Genomic DNA, 18,215 nt, shown 5'->3' with positions numbered 1-18,215 from the left:
TTCATGAGGACCCGTTTATTGATTGTTGCTCTTAGAGCCTGTGTTTGTTGGTGTTCTGTTCAGGAAGTTGTCTGCTGTACTAATGAGTTCTAGGGTCTTCCCCACTTTTTATTCTAATCGATTTAATGTGTCTGGTTTTATGTTGAGGTCTTTGATCCACTTGGACTTTAGTTTTGTGCAGGGTGATAAATATGGATTTATTTTCATTTTTCTACATGTCAACATCCAGTTAGACCAAAACCATTTGTTGAAGATGCTATCTTTTTTCCATTGTATGGTTTTGGCATCTTTGTCAAAGATCAGGTGTCTTTAGGTTTGTGGGTTTATTTCTGGGTCTTCTGTTTGGTTCCATTTATCCACCATTCTGTTTCTATGCCAGTACCATGCAATATAGGATAAACCTACTAAAATCTGTCCATCTAAAGACACTAATCAAGAGAGAGGACCCTGACTAAAATGCTGAATCCCCATCACGAAAGACAAAGAGGAAGAACATCAGAAGAAGAAGAATGGGAAAAGGGACTGCCTCTGACATAATCTGATTGGCCTGCTCTTTGATCACCTGTCCCTGAGTGGAGAGCAGCCTTACCAGCCCACAGAAGATGACGATGTAGCCACTCCTGATGAGATCTGATAGAGTAAGATCAGAAGGAAGGAGAGGATGATCAATGGACATGGGTAGGGGCATGTGTGAAGAAGAAGGAGGGAGGGTGGGATTGGGACCGGGGAGGGAGTGGCTTATAGGGGAATACAAAGTGAATAAAGTGTAATTAATAAAAAAATCTTGTAAATGATTTGGTGACTTTTTTGTCTTCAAGAGACTATATTTCTGAAAAAGAAGCTTCTTTGATGAAAGGTAATATGTACATATATGATATATATACATATATATATATGTCTGCTGATCTGACAATGCTCTTCATAAGAACCATAGACTAACAAAAACCCCAATACTGTGTCTCTGAAAACTAAACAAGCTATTGCTGCTGCTCTTAGTTACTTCTCAGCTGGAAGGGAAATCCCTCTTGCTGAAGACAGCACACTTTGGACACATGACTCAAAAGACTAAATGGATCCAACCTGATCGTCTCCTCCCTGCAGTCTACCATTCATGGTACAAAAGCCTGTTCTGTAAGCTACCAAGAGAGGGCAGCAGATAACAGTTTCATCCAGGGGTGACACTTATGAATCACAATAATAAACAGCATAACAAGATATCCCTACCTTGAAATAGTGGTATTAAAAGCTTCGTGGATACCAACAGCAGTTTAATGGGCCTTAAGACCTGCTCAATGAGAAAGAAATTTTGCCTGGTAATAGAAACTTAGTCAACTACCCAGGGTTAGTGAGGTCAAAGATTGTAGAGGAGAATATGTTACTTCCACTTTATGAGAGTGAAACAGTTTTTAATATACTGTTCTATAGAAAGGGGCACCAGAAGAGAGAAAGTGAAAACAACAGCTGATGTGCTGATTTTATAAGAGATGGTGTTTTTAAGAGCCTTTGATTAAGAGAAACCCATGCCAACTTGCCATTGAATAAAATTTTGTGAATTTACTTTTGTTCATTCTTGTGTGCAGGAAACACACAATGTAGATAAACACTGTGTGTGTGTGTGCACACACGCATGCTTTCTTTCTTTCCATTATTTGGCATGACACACATATGACAGACTATAGACGTGCTGCTTCCCCCCATGGCCCTGACACCAGATTCTGTTATTCAGGGGACGTGATGTGAATGTTTTCAATAAGAATAAAATATTTTTTCATATAAATTTGCCAAAATCCTTTCACTAGAAATGTAGGCAGAAAAACTGATGCAAAGTTTTGCATTCTTATTAAATTTTCAATCTTTTGTTTTCTTCTAGGAAAAAAGACTGCATTGATAAAACTAAAAAGGACATGGAAAGTCATCCATGTATTAATAGGTTTCATAATAAATTGCATGTGCTGTGTTGTCCATTTAAAAAAAAGATCTGAAATTTAGCCCATGTTATTACTGATGGTTTCCAGTCCGTTATAATGACATCAACAGGTCCTCAAGGCAGACTAGCATTCTCCCATGCCCATACAGGAAGGTAAGACAGGGCACAATTAAACTTGCCCCATAACTTTCAATACATTTCCTGTTGGGGCGGTTGCACCACACAGAGCAGTAACCTTGCCTGTTCCTCTTAAGCACGCCATATAGATTAAGATCTGGGTTGAGACAAAACAGAATATTTCACTGCAGACAAGAGCTAACAACATGCTGATGCTGAGTCTGCTGGGAGCAACCCTCAGCTTCTTTTGTTTTGGTAAGGATGTTCCCTAGCACAGGATCAGGCTCTTATCCCTGAAGCTCACTGGGGGAAGAGGCCATTGTTTTCTGCTGAGGCCCAGAAGGGAGGGATTATCAGGATTCTGGCTTGTATGACCATCCTCTACTGAAGGTACTGAAGCTCATAAACTACTTCTTCCTTTAGAGGCTGATGTCTCTGTGCTCTTTCCATCAGCAACCAGCATGGCCCAGAAGGTAACTCAGGCTCAGACTTCAGTTTCTGTGATGGAGGAGAAGACTGTGACATTGGACTGTGTGTATGAAACCAGGGAAAGCGCTTACTCCTTATTCTGGTACAAGCAAACAACAAGTGGGGAAATGGTCTTCCTTATTCGTCAGGAGTCTTACCAAAAGGAAAACGCAACAGAAGGTCACTATTCTCTGAACTTCCAGAAGTCAGGAAGCTCCATCGGACTCATCATCTCAGCCACACAGATTGAGGACTCAGCAGTGTATTTCTGTGCCATGAGAGAGGGCACAGTAGCAGGGACTTTTACAAGGGCCCCACAAAAACCTCAACCAGAGATAGAGGTTCTGAGGAAAGACTTCACAGGCAGGAAGAGGCAGGGCTGTGGCCACACACATACAAGACAGGCTTTGGCAATAGACCTCAGTTCAGTTCGTGTGAATGTCTGTCTATCTTTATAACTTACCTGAAGTGTGCATGTTCAGGGCCTGTGTGGGTCCTGCAGAGGTCCTACACCAGGTCCTCTGCATAGAATGAGAGACAGAAAAGAAGTGGATCCAAATGAAAGGGGAAGTTGAGAGAAGCTGACAGGCAGATGCCGTAGTACGTGTGTGTAGATACCATTATATATGTGTATACACATACATATCATATCATATCATAACATATCATATCAATCATATCATATCATCTACTATGACTTCCAGTTAAATGTTTTTGTGGGATTCCTGAGTGTGCGAGCAAGTAAGTCTCTGATTCTTATGCCTTCTCTTGGGCTTTTGTCCTTCTGTTGGTTTGAGGTAATAGGTTTTATTTTTATTTTAATGTTCTGTTGGTATCTCTGAGAAGTCTATTCTTTTCTGATGAGAGACAGTAAAGGAGTAGATCCAGATGTAAGGGGAAGTAAAAATTAACTAGACCCCAAGTCTATACAACTTAATGAACTTTTATACACTTAGAATTGGCTAATGCCAACTTTACTTTTCCAGGTGTTGATAAAAGTGACCATACACATATTTTGGTTTTCGCTGAAGGGAATAATTCAGAGTAGATTGTTCATTCAACATTTTTTTCATTGTACATGTAGGTGTTGCCACCAAGATTTTACAGCCGTTAGCTGCAGTCATTTTACATTGTGACTGCATCCAATATTCTTTTCTAATCTCACAGCTCACTGCTACCACACTGCACTCTGATCTGTCTAAGGAGATTCTGTCTTTTGTGTTCCTTCTGGTGGCACAAAATTGCCTCACTGAATGGTACCTGTTAAGGCTTACAGTAATTATCTTTGATTCATTGATAGGTTTATTTGTAAAATTTAATTTATTGCTATTACAATACCTGGCTAGAACTAGAATTGTAGGAGCGTTGGAAGGTGATGCTTATTATTCCTGGTGTGCAAGACCAGCATAATCTCTTGCTGCAATCACCTACAATATGACAGGTGTCACTCCTAGGATTAGGTTACATTTCATAAGAAAGTCAAGGAGTAACAAAGTCCTCAATCACTTTGACACATGCTGAATTTGACTTTGAATTAGCACAACCAACTGGAAATTGTAAGTTTCAGGCCTGTTATAATAGTTTTATTTACTCAATTTACTTTTTTAATTATTTTCTGACTCAATAATTTTTAATTGGGTCTTCTTATGGCATCACATTTATAATGTTTCCCATGAAGAGAGAAAAGAAAGAAAGAATGCTGTGTTTATTCCTAGCAACATCATCGAAATTTCTACTCATGATGTACTTTGATGATATTTAGAGCTTTAACAATAAAATATTATATAGTTTTCTGAACAGTGATATTTCTGGTAGATTCCTTTAAAATATGTTAAGATACTGCATTTTTTGCCCTCTAAATTTTTTTGTCTATAACATTTTAAATTCTAACACTTCAGGTTTCTAAAGTTTAGAAAACCTAACTTTTTCTTGATATATGACTGTTCTAGCTACTTTTCCTTTTGCTGTAACAAACTATGGACCAGAAGGAAGTCTGGGATGAAAGGGTTTATTTTAGTGTACAGTCTTGGGCAGGAACTCCAGGCAGGAGAGAGTGAGGCTTTCTGGCCTGCTCAACTTGCTCTCTCATACAAGACAGGACCAGATACCTGCTCAGGAGCAGAAATGTCCACAGTGATCTGGGAACTTCCAGATCAATCACCAATCATGAGACTGATCATCTACAAAGATGCCCAGAGGCTAAGCTGAAGGAAGAAAATACTTTTTTTGGGTTCCCTCATACAAGCTGACTGTAGTTTGTGTGAAGCTGACAAAACATTAACCCATAGAATTTTCCCTGGTTCATAGACCATCCTCTACTGAAGGAACAAAGCTAAGAGTATATGGGAAGAACAGCCTGAAACGCAAAAATTTATGTGCCTTATTTTAAAAAGAGAGGCCACACAATGTTGGTAGAGAAGTTGGATGTATTTGTCAGAATTGGAGGGAACAGATGAGTATAATAATAGTTCACTGCACAACATTCTCTAAGAACTAATAAAAAGAGAAAAATGGATGAATTTTATAAGAGGTATGTGTGTGTACACTTTTATGTACACTCACCACATTAAATACCATAGGATACATGTGGTTCAGTAACACAGGTGTCAACTAGAGACCTGTCTGCTTAGGGTGAGGTTTCAAGTTTCTTCACAATGACTTGTGCAGCCACCTGTGGTGCAGGTTGAAGGGAAATCAGCAGAGGGCGCTGCTTCCTTAGATGTGGGTTACATCTCCTTCAAGTGGCTTAACATGACAGACTCACTGTGCAGACAAAGGTCCTTGTCCATGAGTGAGGGGTTGGATGAGGTCCTGTTGAAGACTTGCCCTGTGAGGTTGATGCACTCAAGGACCAAGTGTCATTTCTTCTATGAACATGCTTCCTGTCACCTGCTCAGTTCTTGTGCTCCTCTTCATGCTCAGTAAGTTACATTTTACCCTAAGCGTTAATGATGTCTTTGTCTTACAACTATGGCAGTCTTTAACCTTCCTCCTCACATAGAATAGTAATTCCTCCTTGTTTGTTTGTTTTTTAGGAAGTAGCAATGGAGACTCAGTGACCCAAACAGAAGGCTTGGTCACTGTCACAGAGGGGATGCCTGTGATGCTGAACTGCACCTATCAGACTACTTACACAAATACTTTCCTCTTCTGGTATGTGCAATATCTCAAAGAAGCCCCTCAGCTACTCCTGAAGAGCATCACAGACAACAAGAGGACAGAGCACCGAGGGTTCCACGCCACTCTCCACAAGAGCAGCAGCTCCTTCCACCTGCAGGCGTCCTCAGTGCAGCTGTCAGACTCTGCCCTGTACTACTGTGCTGTGAGTGACACAGTGAGGGAGAGTGCAGGGGAAGCTGCACACAAACCATAGGTGCAGGAGGCCTAGGGGAGCAGCCCTGTGAGGGAGGCTGTGTGCTTTCTCCACGTGCTCTCACCAGCTTCCTGAAAAACAGCAACAAGTCTCAGGTCAAATATCTAGAAACCTAGGAATCTGTGGAAATTCTCACTGACAGGATGGAAGTCAGCGGTAGAGACAACCTAGGCTGTCATCCCTTGAAATAATGTTTTCTCCCTAACTGGAAGTCTTAATAGCAAACTTCTCCAGTAAAACCCTGACATAGGCTTTATCTTTACCAAGATGTCTTACAAAACCTAGGGACTTAAATTCTCCAGCAATCTTCTGTTATTACCCCACAAATTTACGATTTAAATAAGAAAGCTAGACTCTAGTCATTAAAATTGGGCTTCAGTCTCATTCTATAAATTATTTAGATTATAACTCACCTTAGTCCATGTTACAGAATGTTCCCCAACCTCTACTCTTAGTTACTTGTCTATTGCTTTGAAGAGATACCATGGATGATCAAGACAACTCATGAAAGAAAGCATTTCATTGGAGGCTTGACCACAGTTTCAGAGGGTTATTATTATGGTAGGGAGTGCAGCAGCAGGCAGGCAGGCTGGCATGACCCTGGAGTAGTAGCTAAGAGCTTACATCTGAGTACAAGCAAGAGGAAAAGAGAGAGTGAAGCTGGGCCTAGCTTTGGCTTTGAGGTTCCAAAGTCCAGCACCAGTGACACACCTCCTCTCACAAGGCCACACATCCTGATCCTTCCTAAATACAACACAAACCGAGAGCCAAACATTCCCATATAGTAGCCTATGGAGTTCATTCTCATTCAAACCACCATGCTCCCTGACAGCCTTCACTTAGTGAAGCTATACAGCTGTTGTAGGTCTGAAGATCATGCCCAGAATGGCATTTCCATTTCTTTCAAAGGTTCTTCCACCTTTTCTTACACATGTTGTATGTAACAGCCAGGTCATGAAAGTCTCTGTCCAAAAATCCCTTCCCCTTAAAGTCTATTCTTGTTTGCCATTGTGCTGTGCTTCAATCCCAATGATGTGGTGGACACACTCACCTGGGATTAGAGTTGGGTTCTCTCATAATTTTTCTGAAACATGAGAAAGGAGGCCAAGGTTTTTGATTCATCTCAATTCTGTAAACAAAATGCTGGTTTAAAGTAAAAAGCTCTACGACTTACACTTATCTCTCTGTAATAAATAAAGAGCTGAAATAATAATAAGAGAAAACCCACAATGTCTTTCAAAGAAGACTCATGTTTGTATATACAAAGATCAGAAAAAAATTACACATTCTATTATTGGTTAAGGAGAATGATGAGACGTCAAATTGCTTTTCTAAACCCCCAAAACTACTTATAATGGCATAGCATAGAATAGAATCCCTTTTATGAGAGCTTGTGAAATCTAATAAAAGCCTGAATGTAGGCTTAGATTTTACTTAAACACCTTTACCTCCCATCCAACCCCCAAATTTAGTTAGGAGATTAATAGGAAAAAGGGTTGTAGACCTCTTTTATCTACTTCCTACTGGTTAGGATCCATGGGTCTTTAAGGGATTACCAAACTCAGTCCACTCCAAAGGCCAAAACCATGCAGCACCATGAAGTCAGTGAAAGCCAGAAGACTTAGGTGGTTGGCCCCAACAAGTTCTCTGGGACAGTTCTCTTTGCAAAGAATGAAGATCAGCTCAGTGATGTCGATCCAAAAAGGGATGCCTCTCTGTGGTCTTTCATTTATCTCCTCTACTCAGAGTCCACCCATGGATGTTCTCAGCTGGCCAACATCATTTGCCTTGCATGAGAGAGATGACAGCAAAACACCACATGCCCTTTCCCAAGACCACCTCCAGCAAAACATCAAGTGTGCAGTTTGCAAGAAAACATCACATGATAAAACTGAGTCTTCAGGGAAACCAGAAACTTGCACTTCACATGAGTTCCAGGAGTGGGAACCCTTCTTCCAAGTTCTTAGTTAGGTGGTTCAAGAGACTGCTCCAAATAATTGTCATTACCCTTTGTTACCCCCACAGAATTTGAAGATAAGATCATAGTTCTAAGAATACCACATACCTTCGACAAGGACTTGTGAGGATTTAACTAAAACTGACCTGACAACTCCTGCCTAATGACAGGTTCTCACAGTATCCAAAGGTATCATCAAGATCCCAACGGAGAAAAGCAATAGATAATCCTACCAAGCTATAGAAAGACTATGAATCAAAACAATGACCAAAATGGCAAGAAAACCCACAGAAATGCAATGGTAGCACTTTCATCTTGGGGGAACTAATATATGCTTCATTGGACATAAGGCCTGTTCAACAGGAAGGAATTCAGGCACAATACTGTAAAGCTAGTTCACTCCCTTGGCTGGAGATGTCATAGACACTAGAGGAGAAACAGTTATGGCCATTTTTCTAAATCAACATAGCTTCCAACTGCATTTTAAATATGTATAATTACTCAAAAAGAAGTGTATTTCTCACCTCTCATCAAAGAAGCTTCCTTTTGAAACAAGTAGAGGATAGTACAGTAATGGGCAAATGGGCAAAATTCAAAGAGTACCTGGCCTCAAGTTATCTAGTGTAGTTAATACATCCAGAATGCAATTCCTATAAACAAGGCTCAGGGATTAGCACAGAAGAGGATTGGGAAGGAGTAGTAAGAACTGGAGGGAGAATACTTCTTCATTGCTGATGTGAATACAAATGGGTACAACCAATAAAAATCAGTATGAACAAAATGCTGTAAACAAAATGCTGGTTTAAAGTAAAATGCTCTACGACTTACACTTATCTCTCTGTAATAAATAAAGAGCTGAAATAATAATAAGAGAAAACCCACAATGTCTTTCAAAGAAGACATTGGTAAACATAGAGCTAACACAAGATCTAGATGTTCCACTCTTGAGGATTTAGCCAACAGATTCTACATCTTTCTACAGAAATACTTGCTCTTCCATGTTCATTGCTGTGCACTTTGATCTGTGTGAAGAGGGTTCTGTCCTTTGTGTTCTGCATTTGGCCTAAAACCTACCTTAGTGAATGGTACCTGTTAAGATTCCCAGTGACTTTATTTTAATTTTCACACACACACACACACACACACACACACACACACACACACACACATGAAAGGGAAAAACTTACACTTCTGGGTAGTAGTTAACCCTTAAGTACCTTGCTAGAATGAGAACTGTGGTAGTGGATTTGCTAGGTGATGATCCTAACTCCTGCCCCCTGGTGTCTACACACAGCATAGTCTCCTCCTGTGTTCAGAATCTAGACTATGGCAGGTGTAACTCCTAAATTGTGTTTTATTTTATGAAAAAGATCAACAGATTGCATAGGCAATCCAGTTTCTCCTTAGTTCACCACACCCTGAATTTGACTTGGACTTCATCAAATGAGGATTGTCCATGACATGCATGTTTTTCTAAAATGCAATTTTACAATAATTGTTTGTATCTATACTTCCCAGTAACATCAATCATAACATTTTCCCACATGTTTTGGTGGCATTGTGTAGAACTCTAGCAACTGTGCAGTGTTCTGAATGCTAAGTTCCTCGCACTTGCTTTGAAATGTGTAAAGATTTTGTAATTTTATCGCTAAATTATTTTCAGCCATTTCAGCTCATAACTTTATATTCTTTAAAAAAAGGCATGAGTTTTACAGTTAGAAAGCATACACCTTCCTCTGTGCATGGTCAGAAAGCCTTGGGATTCCTCCTGTAAAGGCAGCAAGGACAGTGGGAAGTCCATTACAATTGTGAATGTTTTATTTCTCAGATGGGACTCTAGAGGACAGTCCATTCTAAAGAGTTAATGGCTTCTCCATAGAGCAGTCTGTAAATGGACTTATGTAATAGGACACATGAAAATAATTAGAATAAAATTTAATTTTTTCTTAAGTGAATGGAACCTATATGCTTCTTGGTTCATTTACTCATAACCTTACCTGGTAATAGGATAGTATAATTCATTGCATGTTTTCAACACATTTTGTTAATATTTGCAATAAACCCCAAATGATCTGGACCTGAAAAGACAGCTCGGCGAATGAGCACACTTGATGTATCAATGCTAATCTTGCTGTCCATGTTAGGATTTTTGTCTTTCTTAAGCTTGCACAGGCCTTGTGCAGACTGTCACAAAACTGCTCCTTCATAAGTTCAGCTGCCCTGATGTGTCCAGAAGACATTGTTTCCTGTAGTCATCCACCATCTCTGGCTCCAACACTGACTTTTCTTCTGCAATGATCCCTGAATCTCGAGAGGAGAGCATGTGGTAGACATGTGCCATGAGGGCTGACCATTCCACGGTCTCTTCTCTGCACATTGGCTGACAGTGGGCGCAGGGCTAATCATTGACCAGGGTAGTGAGTTTCTAACGAGCACGGAGAGCTCCATCAATCTATATGTACATGATGCAAAGACATTAGGAGTTGGATTCATACTATAACCATTCAGAAAACTACTATAGTCAGTTCTCCCATAGGGCATATGATATTACCAAAATTATCAACACACATTAATTGTACAAATTAGTGGGTTTGTTGTGAATTTTTAATGTATGCTTATGTGACAATTTCCTCATATTCATCTTGTCTTCACTCTCTGTTGTCCTCTCCTTTCCCTTTGTCCCTCTTCCCCTTCTCTTACTCATTTGTCTAACTTCTGCGTTCAGATCATATTTATTTTCTTTTTCTTTACTCCTCTTTTGCTTTTGTTTTTGATTGTTCATTTGTTTATACAGATGAGAACACATACATATTGTGTATGTCTACAGGTCTGCTTATTTTGCTTAACACCTTGTCCTTAAATACTATCCACTTTCCTACAGATGGCAGGAGCTTATTTTTTCCTAGTGGCTGACCATTACTCTGTAGTTTCAGGGACAATATTCTGTCCATTCATTGGTTGACAGGTGGTCCCTAGGCTGTGTCTACATCTTGCAAGTCATGAATGGTGCTTTAACACACAGGCATATGCAAGTGTCTCTCATGAAATGACCTCTTTCTCCTGGATAAATGCCCATAAGTGGTATTAGTTAGATTACTGGTCTTTCTTCCTTCCTTGCTTTCTTTCTTTCTTTCAGCTTTCTGTCTTTTCTTCCTCCTTGCCTTCCTCCTTCCCTCCCTCCCTCCGTTCTTTCTTTCTTTCTTTCTTTCTTTCTTTCTTTCTTTCTTTCTTTCTTTCTTCCTTCCTTCCTTCCTTCCTTCCTTCCTTTCTTTCTTTCTTTCTTTCAGAAAAACCACATTATTCTAGATGTCTATATCAAGACACATTTCTAGCAACAGTGTATGATGGTAGAATGGTAATGAGGGGATTTCTGATTCTCATGGCTCTATTTTCAGCAATACCAAATTTGAGAATAATGGAGAAGTGCTTCCTCTGTCAGAAATAGCTTTAGGTAGTGTTAGTGAAGGGTGGAGCCAGCTGAAAGAACTGAGGTGCCTGTGAAGTTGGAGTCAGTGTTCTGTGGGGGATAAAAGGCCACCTGAGTTCTCCCCAATCTTCGGTCTAGGAGAAATGGGCAAGGTCCTGAAAGCATTGTTTTTAGTCCTAGGCCTTCACCTAGCTGGTAAGTCATGGAAGAGAAACCACATATCCCAGGATATGTGATTGATTCAGAGGCAGGAGGGAACTGCGGCACCAGACAAAGTCATCCTTCTTGAAACCATCAGCAGATCTTAGGAACCTAACACCATTTGCTGTGTTTCCCTACACATGGGTGAGTGGCCAGCAGAAGGAAAGACATGACCAGCAGCAGGTGAGACAAAGTCCCCAATCTCTGACAGTCTGGGAAGGAGGGACCACAGTTCTGAACTGCACTTATGAGAACAGCGCATTTGACTACTTCTCATGGTACCAGCAGTTCCCTGCTGAAGGCCCTGCTCTCCTGATAGCCATAAGTTCAGTGTCCAATAAAAAGGAAGAAGGACAATTCACAGTCTTCTTCAGTAAAAGCGACAAACAGTTCTCCTTGCACATCACAGTCTCTCAGCCTGGAGACTCAGCCACCTACTTCTGTGCAGCAAGGGCACAGTGCTTCACAGACACCTGCAGCCCAGACCCAAACCTGCAGCTAAGGCTCCAGCAAAGCCTGCAATGGGGCTAAGCCTGGAGGGTGTGCAGGACCAGGTGACAGGGGGCACTGTGAGTGTAAGGGTTAGACTCCCTCAGCCCAGAGACAGACCAAGATGAAGTCTCAGCATGCTTTTCTACATTCTCTGTTTGCTCTTCAAGAACAGCTGGAGTTTTAGATCCATTTTCTTAACTAGTCTAGAGGATTTTTTTTCCTCCTTTGTTGTAGAAATAGTTTCCTGTGTGTTTGGTTTATAGCAACTATGAATTATGAAGGCCCTGTTCCCTACACTCTTGTCTGAACCCTGTTCATGTATAGTTGTTACAGCCCAGTGTCAGGAGACCTTGACTTTGGCCTCTGGGATAGAAATCACATAGTCTTTTCTTCTACATTAATCTCCTTGATAACTAGGGCATTGGGAATTTCTATGACCAATGAACTCTTCTACTTCCTCTTCTTTTGCCTCTTATGTCTTCATCTGCCTTCAAGAAATTCAGGTATGTAACCCAGGAGGCCCTCACAAGGATGCAGGTGTGTTTAAAATAGATGAATGACATCAGTGGGGAGGAAAGAATGCAAATTAATCATATAATAAAAATACACAACGTTAATTAAAGAAATTATTTTACATGTGTATTTCATAAATGAACAAAATATAAAAATGAACATAAAGGCTTAGTCAATAGAAGCTGCTGCAGTATTTGTAGACATCAGCAAAACACAGAATTAAAGATTCTTTCACTGCCTAATAGTTGGCAAGGATTGCTCACTTAATGCTAAATAAAATCCAAAAAGCTTTCCAATCGAGAAAAATTTAAATTCGTTTTTATGACACATTGTTAATGGCTTTGGAAGCCCTAACTTCTATGGGATCCTTACCAGGAGGAATTTTTGAGGCTAGATTTGGTAAGCTAGCCTGAACAACATAGTAAAACTCTGTCTCAGAAAACCAAAACCAACAACAACAACATGGAAGACATTATACATAAATATCTAAAGCCTACAAGTTCTTTTTCTCATCTACAGTGAATAGATTTTCAGTATGAAATCAGAACAGTCACATGGGAAAATAAAGTCAGTTGGCTCTTAGCAGTAGGAGATAGATCTCACAATACCAATAGGTGAACTCCTCCTGGTTTTCAAGGTCTTCTATCCCTGTCAAGTTTTAAACTTGAATCTAAACAAACAAACAAACAAACAAAAACACCAGAATATCTATCTGATTGAAATAGGCTTCATTGAATACAACAACCTAGCTTGGAAGTCAGCAGAAGAGTGAAGGCATATTTAAGGATGTGCAACAGAAAACTTGGAAACTCTGTGTACCTCAAGACACACCCTGAGCATCCTAGGGAATAAAAGGCTGGAAATAACTTCAAGAGTACTGAGGGAAGGTGAGGGCAAGTTGACTTAGAATAACCCAGTCATCACCACGTGGGTGTCTTCATACAGTTATCAAGCAAATTCTACTTTTAGAGATTGAGGTTTGATATAAATTTCTTCATCAAATGCATTTTCAGCATACAGTCAAGGAGAGTCTTCATTCCTTCAGGGTCTGAAGACAAAAACGTTTATATTGGGCATTGCTCACATATACACAGATGTGTGAGTGAAAGATCATTTAGAAAGGGGGTTTGTTTTCATGAAAACTATAACAAGTATGGAATAGCATCAAACATGGGCATGCTTCAGTGCCAGTGAATGACATTGCCAAACATCTGGTCACAGATGCTCCTCACTCTCATTCTTCTCCTTCCCAGACTTCTGAGAAGAGTGCCATAGAGTTGTGTCATCACAATAATCCTTTTTTTGGGTCAATCGCTCTCCAGAACCCAAACATAGACTTCAGACTCACAAGTCTGTTTTGATTTCATTTTTCTGAGCTGATGCTTTGTGGATGTTGAAGTCCCAGTGGTCTGGGGTGAGGATTCATGGTTTGTCTCTGAAAAGAGGCCAGGACTGATGTGATCATATTTCATTGTCAATCAAACCAGAGTCAGAACAGTTGGAAGTTGAGTGAATACAAGCAATACATTAAGAATTCTTGCTGTCTTCCCGTTCCTTCATCCTGTCCACCAATTTCATGTTCTTTCTCTTCATCTCACTTTCAAAAAACAAAAACAAAAACACCATACAACAAAAACTATACACCCACAAAACAAAACCAGAAGTTCAATTAAATTAAAAATTCCAAAACCAAACAAAACTCATCTAGCAGGAGTTAGAGAAGAGGAAAATTTTGATTAAAAATATTGTTTTAAAAAAGTATTAATTTAACAGGTAGCAATTGCTACCTCTTTAGAAAGGGAAAATCTCTTTTCTTCAATATAGAGACACCAAATTTACCAACCACGACACAACCAAGGTAATGCCATCCTGTCCTGACTCCATTTTGTTTCTTCTTAGACACTTCTCAGTCAAGTCTGCCTTAGCAACACATTTGGTATTTCCTTCACCCTGACCTTGGTCCAGACATATTGACCAAAGTAAGTAATATTTGTACAAACTAAACATGAATTAAAATAGTTTAAGAAGGCAAAAGTTAAAGTTAAATGTCATATTGTGCCTGAAATACCTACTATGTACTGTCAAAACAAATGTTAAAAAGTTCCTATGACAATGAAAAACTAAAGACTAAATACTGGCTTGTCTTGAGAAGACCACTCAGGCCTTATCACAGATTGATTTATTGACTTTGATATTTTTAATTTATTGCTTTATTTTGGTTAAAATAGAATTACATCATTTTTTGCATATAACATTATATCCCTGAAACCCCTTCTGTGTCCTTTATCTCCAGCCTCTCCCAAGCTCTCCAATAATAACTGCCAATCCATGTCCTCTTTTTCTATGATTATTGTTGTTTTACACAGATGCACACACACACAAACATACACACAATTATGTAAATACAACCTACTGAGTCTGTTTTGAGTTGGTTCTGTGTACATGACTTCAGTTCTGACCATTTGCTATTGTATCCCTGGGGATGACCATTTATGGCTCAAAGCACTGAGGTGTCTGTAGTTCCTTGTATAGCTACAGAAGGCCCCATGTCATTTCTATAGTAAAAAAAAATTTCCTTAAAACACACAAAAACATTATAGGTATATGTTATTGTTTTAGTTAGGTGTGTAGATACGCGACTGAATCATAGCAGGTGACTATGATTTCCCTCATGATCTAACAAGAGTGTGTTTCTGCTAGCTGCAGATAGTTTCTGTGATTGTCTCAACTTTGGAATTCTGGGAACTTTTCAGAGGATCTTTAAATGCTAGAGACCCAAGTAGCAGAGTTGCTGTTCTTGGGTGGTTGTTGGTTGGATGCTGTTTGTCAAGTAGTTGTATACAAAGAATCAATTAGAAGTTAGGTATCCTGATGGAGTAGATCAAATTTACCCAAGGAAACCTGACACCACAGATAAGCAAGAAGTAGCCTAATGATAACATTGCCCACTTTCACCTTTATTGGTTTTTCTCTATAAGAAATGAAGAACATGGGATGGTGAAGAGTAAAGAAGAAAAAAAAGAAACCCAAAATGTAGAAACATCCAGCTATAACTTTTCATGGCTAGTGGTATCATCATTGTTCAGTACTTGTTGTGCAGACATACTTTTGTGGTGTCAAGGCTATTGCTCCCCCATCATTTCTAACAGAACTTCTTGCAGCACACTTCCTGGTCTTCTTGTTCTTATACTTTCTTGTGCCTTGTTTTCTTCAATGTTTTTTGAGCCTTCATTGTAGGAATCTTGTTGTAGATGTACTTGTCTGGGGGGGGGGGTCTCCCATAATCAGTTGTTCTCTTTTTTTTTTTAAATCAGTTGTGATTTTCTGTGATGGTCTTCACCTGCGGACAAGAAGATCTTTCTTGAGAGGCATGAGAGGTAGTCTTCCATGTCTCAGTCCAAAGTATATGGCATCCTCAGTTGAGACTTGCTCTTGATCTCTGAGAGGCAACCTAGCACAACAGCAATAGTCAGCATTCTTCCAAGAGCCTCTTGGATCCCTTGATCCACATAGTGAAAAAAGGTTTCCCATGCCTGGTACTTGGTTTCCTGTTTGATGATCCTTATTTTGAGGGGGATATTGCCAGACCATGTGGAATAACTTCATTAAAAATATATATGACATATAAAGGTAAACATGAAGCAATAAATATCATTAAGGGTATTTCAAACATCCTCAGTGGTATTTATCTTCTCTCTTTCTTCTTCTGTATTGACCTCTCTGCCATCTTCCAAATGAAGCCCACCATTATCCTCATTTTCCTCAACAACAGATCTCTACTTGTAGTTCTTTAAATACTAAGTTTCATTCTTTTTAAATGTTTAATGTTATTTATTTATTTATTTTTATGTGTGTGAGCTGGGTGGAAGCACACAGGTCTGTGTGAGTATACAGAACCTTGTATACATACATGGGTAGACATATCTGTATGTACGAAAAAGCCAAAAGTTGGTGTCCATGCACTCAAAGGTAAAGTTTCAGGTTTTTCAGAAAACATAACTTATTAAATGTGTCCTGAGACATTAACTTCAGTATTTATCATTAGCAACTGGATCTTTTAATCGTTGAACTATCTGTCCACCAACCTTAAGGTTTATCTTCACTGGGAAGCATTGTTTATCAATTAAATCAGAGGAAACTCAAAGCAGTATTTAGAATTTGACCAACTGTCCACTTCAGCACTTAAACCCAGTGTATTCCAAAGCCATGTCTCAGAGGCTGTGTCTATACAGCTTGCAGAGCTCTGCAAGATCTGGAGATCTAGAGCAGGGGCACAGCCCTGCCACCCTGTGCTGCCCATGCTGCTGTGGCTCCCATGGTCTCCTTATAGCCACAGAGAGAAATCCAGGGCATGGGCTCTCAGCACTAAGCAGTGAAATGGGCAGAAGAATGTGACTCTGATCCCAGCAACTAGTCCCTGAAGTACATGTTGATCTGCTTTTTTTTCCCTCATAAAACTGGAGCTCTTTCAGAGACCTGTTTGCATTTTCTCTTCTGAGTGCCTTTAGGGTAATTTCCTCCATTGGGATAATGAGAGCAGATCAAGGATTAAGAGCTATATTCTAAATAGTGATATAGCTGTACACAAATATTCAACCACAAACCCATGTAGTAACATGACTCTAATGCTTGCAGGTTATATGTATCTTGGACATGTAATATGCTTAAATCACAGAGAATCCTGCCATGCTTATCATGAGACTGGTTTCTAAATTAAAATACACAGACTTTAACAAGTGAGATGGAATATGACAGTAAAATGTTACAGAAACTTCTAGGACATGTAACAAGCAAGAGTTCTCTGTGTGGAGAGAACAGAACACATCCTGTGAGTACAACCTGATGGTAAACTTTTAAAAGCAAGTCAGTTTTTTAGCAGTGGATTTTAAAATTATTGTAACTCCTCACCCAACTGTGTATGAATGTGTCTGTGTGTGCGTGTGAACCAGTGGTCATTACTGGTTATCTCTCTATATTTGCCACATTTGTTTATTTATTTATTTTTGTAGGAACTCTTACTTAAACTGAAGCTAATCAATGACTGACTAGTGAGACCCCAAGATTCTCCTGTCTATGCTTCCCTGAGCTCAGACTGCAGGGGCAGCCGCTGAATCTGGATTCTTTTGGGGATCCTGGAAATCCACACATAAGGATTCATGATGTACAGCAGTCAACTTACATAATGAACATCTTCTTAACCTCTGAAGACTATTATTTCATTCCTGTTACAATTTGCCAGGGCATAAGCAAATGGGGATCTTCTGGAGTGTGATGGGATGCTCTTTACAACATGTTGTAAAACTAGCTTTGTAATTGCAGAATTTAGGTAGACCCTTGCACTGAGCAAAGGAGGAAGACTCAGATACCATTGTTTCACAGGGAAATTGATGGATCTGAGACAATTTTATTTTTTTATTAAGCTTAAATAGATAATCAGACAATAGATGGAGGGAAATAATGGTCTGCAAGTGAATTACATATCAAACATAGATGATGATAAATTTTACTTTCGTTCCCAAAATCATCTCCCTGAATAACACTCAGGGATGCAAAGCAACTTCCCCCTCAGCCGGAATGGATTTTCTCAAACTCCATTTTCAGACAAGGAAGCAAGTAGAGGCCTGTGGTGAGCTACCCTTTTCTCTCTGTATGTGCATATGATCACACCAAACCACATTTCCTGCTTGAGGCAATGTCAGAAACACAGGAGGTAAACATGCTCAGTGCCTGGCCCTCAGAC

The 18,215-nt window shown here is 39.7% G+C and overlaps 2 gene segments (V, D, J or C); both read left to right on the top strand.

Annotated features, from left to right (window-relative positions):
* The first annotated feature begins 2,250 nt into the window (after window positions 1-2,250).
* Window positions 2,251-2,970, top strand: LOC132656251 (T cell receptor alpha variable 19-like). The segment is given in 2 exon segments: window positions 2,251-2,299; window positions 2,498-2,970. Coding segments are annotated over 2 exon segments (522 nt in total).
* A 2,411-nt stretch (window positions 2,971-5,381) lies between these two features.
* Window positions 5,382-5,885, top strand: LOC132656594 (T-cell receptor alpha chain V region CTL-F3-like). The segment is given in 2 exon segments: window positions 5,382-5,433; window positions 5,548-5,885. Coding segments are annotated over 2 exon segments (390 nt in total).
* The last annotated feature ends 12,330 nt before the right edge of the window (window positions 5,886-18,215 follow it).

Source organism: Meriones unguiculatus, chromosome 9, assembly GCF_030254825.1.
Source record: "Meriones unguiculatus strain TT.TT164.6M chromosome 9, Bangor_MerUng_6.1, whole genome shotgun sequence".
Classification (NCBI taxonomy): Eukaryota; Metazoa; Chordata; class Mammalia; order Rodentia; family Muridae; genus Meriones; species Meriones unguiculatus.
Note: the sequence above shows the minus strand (reverse complement) of the source record. Positions and strands in the feature narration are given on the sequence as shown.